General features: G+C 42.5%; 1 protein-coding gene across 1 annotated transcript; it reads left to right on the forward strand.

Annotated features, from left to right (window-relative positions):
- Positions 1-5,854: 5,854 nt before the first annotated feature.
- LOC128399109 (olfactory receptor 6M1-like) lies at positions 5,855-6,802 on the forward strand. Its single transcript, XM_053360371.1, has one exon. It carries the CDS (start codon positions 5,855-5,857, stop codon positions 6,800-6,802), a length of 948 nt encoding a protein of 315 aa, XP_053216346.1.

Raw genomic sequence — 6,802 nt, forward strand, 5'->3', positions numbered from 1 at the left:
GGAGGAAGGGGAAACGTGAACTGACTAAAATAGGCTCATGAAACATTTTGTGTTGTATCCGAAGCCCAAATAAACCAATTTCTTTTAAAATAATCATTGGTTTCCAAAAGTCAATGAACTTGGCATATCATGTGTGCCTCTTGAATTTCAAGCAACAGAAAACTCTGTTCTACATAACTGGATACTGGTAATCACTCTTACTCCAAGTATGGTTGTTTTAAGAAAACTTAAGCTTTTTGTGGAAATTGTGTTTTTATTCCTTTCACACATACCAATAATTGTATCTTTTTCATGGAAGAACTCTTTACTGTTGAAGATTAAATAACCCTTTAAGTGCCACTAGGGGGCAGCAAATATAAGGAAATGCTATGCAGTTTTGTCAGCACAACTGTCTGAGGCAGGAAGCCTGTGCCCCTGTTCATATACTCTGCCAGGGTGGTTGCAAGTCCCTGGTCACACCTATACCATACATTTAATGCACTCTTATACCACTTTAAAAATCATGGCTTTCCCCAAAGATTTCTGGGAACTGCAGTTTACTAAGGGTGCTGGGAATTGCAGCTCTGAAAGGTTTGACTAGCAACCCTCATGCGACCTCTGTTCTTGTGAAAACTGGGCCTTCTAGTTGGAATACCCTATTGTGAAAAGTCCAATTTGTGAGAGAAACAAATCACATAAAAAAGGTCACCGTGTACTTTTAATGCATGAGAGAGCCAGTGTGGTGTAGTGGTTAAGAGCGGTAGTCACGTAATCTGGGGAACCGGGTTCGTGTCTCCGCTCCTCCACATGCAGCTGCTGGGTGACCTTGGGCTAGTCACACTTCTCTGAAGTCTTTCAGCCCCACTCACCTCACAGAGTGTTTGTTGTGGGGGAGGAAGGGAAAAGGAGAATGTTAGCCGCTTTGAGACTCCTTCGGGTTGTGATAAAACGGGATATCAAATCCAAACTCATCTTCTTCTTCATACACATTTTTGCCAGCATCTACACAACATTGTTGGCATTCAGACTCCCTCACCCCCATTTAATGTGGATTTACCTTTTCAGGGGGAATTCTAATAAACCGCGCGCGCACACACACACACACTTGCAATATCTGAGCAATTCCTTTTATAATACTAAGAGTTTTCTTCAAAGTTAGTCCTACTCAGAGTAGACCCATTGAAATTAATATAGCTGCCAATTTAGACCAATTAATTTCAGGGTAGAACTTAGATGGCTACAGCCCTAAGCTCACATCCGCGGGAACCCAAAAGAGGCTCCTATCTAGTAAAATGGCTGATCTGTTGCTAGATATGGTTGCTTGTTACAATCTGCTTCATTGGGTCAACGGTGGACAAACTTGATGATCCTTTCCTCCTCTAATAGTTTTCTCATGAAATCTGCCAGTGATAGCTACTGTGTGAAAAATCAGCTTTGGATGGGGAAAAGGCACTGGGTGATGTAAGAAAACCACTCTGATGTCATACCCTCCGAATTCTGGAGATCTGATACCAGGATGTGTATCTTCTGGGATGCACACCCAGGCCAGTCATGTGACCCACGCCTCACTCTACTCTGATAAAAGTGCTTTTTTGGGGGTGAGTTCACAGCACACAAAATGGCTGTTGTGATCTTACACAGAGAAAAAAAGTATGTCCCATTTTTTTCTGGGACACACAACAAGTATGTCATGTTTTGAAGGTGAATCTTAGTGTGGAAAATCAGCTCCACAACCAAAATCTGATGAGGCCTAATTCAACCTGAACCTTCCCCTAGAAACAACTTTGAGAGCAGCTAGCCTGTATTGAGTGCCTCAGGTTGTGCAGTTCTAACTTTGGACATACAGTGGTGCCTCGCAAGACGAAATTAATTCGTTCCGCAAGTTTTTTCTTCTTGCGAGTTTTTCGTCTTGCGAAGCACGGTTTCCCATAGGAATGCATTGAAAATCAATCAATGCGTTCCTATGGAAACCGCCTTCAGACCAGGTCCGGGGACAGTCTGTCCCCCGACCTCTTCTGAAGGCTGGGGGGGGGGACAAGGGCTTTTCTTCCCACCGCCAGCCTTCAGAAGGCTGTTCTGAAGGCTGGCGGTGGGAAGAAAAGCCCTTTTCCCCACCTCCCACCCCGCAAGCTCCGGGGACAGGAGGGCTTTCCTCCCGACTGCCAGCATTTTAAAAGCCCCCAGGACAGCGGAGGCTTCTCCGCTGTCCCGGGGAGATTTTAAAATGCTGGCGGGCGAGAGCGAAACCTTCGCTGCCGCCCGCCAGCATTTTCAGATCGCCCCGGGACAGCGGAGAAGTCTCCGCTGTCCCGGGGGCTTTTAAAATGCTGGCGGGCGGCAGCGAAGCCTTCGCTGCCACCCGCCAGCATTTTCAGATCGCCCCGGGACAGCGGAGAAGTCTCCGCTGTCCCGGGAAGGCAGGCGGGGGGAGCAAAGACTTTTGCGGAGATTTCCCTATGGGCTTTCTTCTTGCGAAGCAAGCCCATAGGGAAATTCGTCTTGCGGAACGACTCAAAAACGGAAAACTCTTTCGTCTTGCGAGTTTTTCGTTTTACGAGGCGTTCGTCTTGCGAGGCACCACTGTAGGTTGGAGCTGTACCATTATGAAGACTGGTGGCAATTCAGAATTACTCCTTCCTTTGTGTTGTCCCCTTTCCCAACTTGAAGTGTGTGTGTGTGTGTGTGTGCGAGAGAGAGAGAGAGAGAGAGAGAGGGAGGGAGGGAGGGAGGGAGGGAGGGAGGGAGATGAACTGGATTGGACTTTACTTTGGCCCAATTCTTCTTGTTATCCGGTGCAGTGGAGACCAAAGGCTTGAAGAGGCTCTTAGGAGACGTAGCTCCTGGGAAGAGGGATTGATTGTTAAGTCACTCTGAGAGCTGTAGTCCAGAAAGGGGAATAGGAGTCACCTAACAACTCTCCTTGCCCTTAACAAACTACAGTTCCCAGGATGCTTTTGGGGAAGCCATGGCTACTTAAAGTGGTATGATACTGTTTGAAAAATTATATGTATAATGTATGTATATATGTATAATTTTATAGCAGGGGGGGGAAACTTACTGCATTTATAGTAGGAGAAAAGTTAGCAAAATCCTTTTGATCATCTCCCTTGGCAGAAGTTTCAGACTGTAGATCACTTTAATTAATTCAATAAGTTTTGTAGGCCACTGGGGGTATCTTGCAGAAATTTGAACAAAATTAGTCTATAGGCATGGGACTTAATCAGGCAACAAAGTTTTGAAGAGTTAGTAGCAAACTTTTTGTTCTCTTGGTACATCAGGGGAAGCAGATAATGAGGTTGGTTTGGAAGGGGAAATCAATTAGCATTTGTTTTGCTACCTGCACACTAATCAGAGAATGAGGCAGAAAAGTTTTGTGTTTGTTTGTTTGTTTTTAATTGAAAAGCAACAGACTTAGATTGTCCATCAAGAGTCAAGTGGTAAAGTGGAACCTCAAACTAATTCATTTGTGATAAAAAAGAATATACCCCTCCACACAAAAAAACCCTATGATTTAACATTCACATAGGTAAAATCTTATTCTATTTATTTTATTGTAAACATTATTGCATTTTATATCCCACATTTCCTCCAAGGAGCTCATTATTCTCCCCCTCCCCCTTTTCTCCTCACAAGAATCCTGTGAGGCGGGTTTGAGGAAAAGAGAGTGACTGATCTAAAGTCACCCAGTGATTTGGTCTTCCGGGTCCTAGTCTGGCCCTCTGACCACTGCGCCACCCATTGGCCACTAGCCCATGACTACTAGCCTATGATAGCACTCACCATAATGACTGTATGCTATCTCCAGGACCAGAAGCATCATGCTTCTGAATACAGTTGTACCTCTAATTATGAACGTAATTCACTCCGGAGGTCTGTTCTTAACCTGAAACTGTTCTTAACTAGAGGTGTGCTTTCACTAATGGGGCCTCTTGCTGACGCTGCGCCGCCAGCACGCGATTTCCATTCTCATCCTGGGACAAAGTTCTCAACTCGAGGTAACTCTTCCAGGTTATTTAAGGCAGTGCCATTTTTCGCCAACATTTCTCTGTTGAAAATAGGGACATCCCATTCCAGAAAGATAATTTTACTATTTATACCCCACACATCTTACTGGGATGCCCCAGCCACTCTAGGCAGTTTCCAACATATATAAAAATATAATAAAACATTAAACTTTTTTTTAAAAAACCTACCTATACCAGATTGCATTAAAATGGCCTAGGGGTCGGATAACTCCCTACCCTCCAACATTTCTCTAACGAAGATAGGGACATCCTAAGGAAAAGTGGGACATTCCGGGATCAAATCAGAAACCAGGATGGCTTCTCCAAATCAGGGATGTCCCTGGAAAATAGGGACACTTGGAGGGTCTGTGATGGTTGATGTTTGGATGGTGTGAACTGAGCAGGACCTATTGGGAATTGTAATCCAAACATAACAAGAGCACAGATTGTAGACGGCTGATTGAAGCATTGTGACCATCCTCCGAAGGCATCTTTAAATAAAGCTTGCTCAACTGATATTATGTCAACAGAATGAAGACAATCAGCTGTGGTAAGATTATAGGATTTAGAAATCTACATGAAATATAATTTCACCATGGCTATGCCAGGCATATTACATAATATTATATTGATTTGCTTTCTTTATAAATGTATTTATAGATTTTTTATTATGGGCTGAACATGACTATCTTTTGTGTGAAAGACATCTAGTGCAGTATAAATGCATTATTTTGTGTTTTGTGTATTCTGTTTTCTTCCTACCTACTCTACAAGTCATTGTCCGAAAATAAATATACTATACTTCTACATAATTAAATCATTAAATAGGCAATAAAGTTAGAATAAAACCCAAAAGAATAATCTACAAAGCAGTTGGAAATGGAACCACAAATCTATTACTGTTAATATTATGTATCTATCTATCTAAGTCTTTATTTGATTATACATATGAGGCTGGGTGTATTTCTTCAGGAAGGGATATACCATGAAACCATACAAAGTCTTCTTAGAAGTTTGTCTCCTAGAGTTCAACAAGGTTTAATCCTAGGAAAATGGGAATAGGATTGCAGCCTTAATGCTCTATGTACAAATGCTGAATTTTTGTATTTGGTTGGATATAAGGATGAGTGGTTGTGTGAATTTTGATTTCTCTCTGTTCCTCACTTTTCACATTCTGAAGTTTGGTTTTCCACATTTTCAAATCGGATTGTGGTTGTTGTTGTTGTTTAAGTCATCCTGAAAAATTGTCAGTATCTCATTGCAAATTTCTCCTATTTCTTCCCCACCCCTAGTTGGAAGATTGAGGATGCTGTGGTTTGTTTGTTTTTTAAAATGAGAAGAAGGTATAGATGAGAAATAAGGCTCTTTGTGATCAACAACTTTATCTTGTAAATGATATTATAAAGAAGCAATAGAAATAAAACAAACACATAATTAGAGGTAAGGTAAAGCAGCTATCTTTCTTTTAATAAGGTCCAGTGAAGTTCTGACCGTCTTGAACAACACATGTTTACATGCAATGTACAGTGAAGAATGCTGGTCATTTTCCAAGTGCAGAGTACTGCAAAATCAATGAGAATTTTACAGAATCATGATCTGGAGGAAAACCTACTTTGAGCTTTCTGTTCTAAACTTCTACTGCTGGCAAGAAAACAAAACATTCTGTATTTTTTTTATGAGCAACAGAACAAAAGGAACAAAGAATTAGTTGTGGTGTCAAAAGAAAACATCTTGATAATTCTTGTCAGCGAGGAAGCTCCTGTTAGTGCCCAGAACAGTAGAAGAGCGGAAAAAGAGTCTGCCTTGAATCACACAAACTCTAAAGCATACATGTTTCAACTGCTTGATTGTTCTATACTTCCACATTGGCCATGGGATTGAAGAACCAGAGCAGCATGGAGCAGGTGACTGAGTTCATCTTAACTAGCTTCCAACTTCCTAGGCACTTGGAGCTCATCCTTTTTGTGGTGCTTCTTGTTGTTTTCCTGATAACAGTAGCTGGGAATATCACCATCATCACACTGGTATGCTTGGACCAGCGCCTCCAAACCCCCATGTACTTTTTCCTCTGCAACCTCTCACTCATGGAGGTCTTCTTTGTCACGTCTATTATCCCCAAGATGCTGGTGGACATGGTTTCTCTGAACAAAGTCATCTCTTTCTTTGGCTGTGTGGCCCAATGCTATTTCTACTTCTTCTTTGGTGCCAGTGAAACCATCCTTCTTGCTGTGGTGGCCTTTGATCACTATGTTGCCATCTGTAAGCCACTGCGCTATGCCATCATTATGAATGAATGGGTCTGCATTGATTTGGTCCTGGGCTGCTGGATCGGTGGCTTCCTTGCTCCTGCTGCCCCAATCATTTTACTCTACCCACTATCCTTCTGTGGCTCTAATATTATAGACCATTTCTTCTGTGACTACACCCCAGTTGTAAAGCTTTCTTGCAGTGATGTGCAGGCCCTCCTGGCTCTGGAGAATGTCTTGTGCTCAGTTATGCTCCTGGGCTCTTTGTTTGTAACTCTTCTCTCTTACGTCTACATCATTGGCACCATCTTGTGCATGCATTCCACCAAAGGACGACAAAAGACATTTTCCACCTGTGCATCTCACATCACTGTAGCCTCCATTTTTTATGGCAGCTCAATTATCATGTATGCTTTACCCAGCCAGGGATACTCCCAAGATGTCCAGATGGGCCTTGCTGTCCTTACTGGGGTAGTTACTCCTTTACTGAACCCTTTTATTTATAGTCTAAGAAATGAGAAGGTCAAGGAGGCCTTCAAAGACTGTCTGAAGAAGAGAAAATTCACACTCTGA

The sequence above is a fragment of the Podarcis raffonei genome, chromosome 13 (genome assembly GCF_027172205.1).
Source record: "Podarcis raffonei isolate rPodRaf1 chromosome 13, rPodRaf1.pri, whole genome shotgun sequence".
NCBI lineage: Eukaryota > Metazoa > Chordata > Lepidosauria > Squamata > Lacertidae > Podarcis > Podarcis raffonei.

Coding starts and splice junctions, on each gene's coding strand:
- LOC128399109 (XM_053360371.1), top strand. CDS start 5,855: ATGGGATTGAAGAACCAGAGCAGCATGGAGCAGGTGACTGAGTTCATC.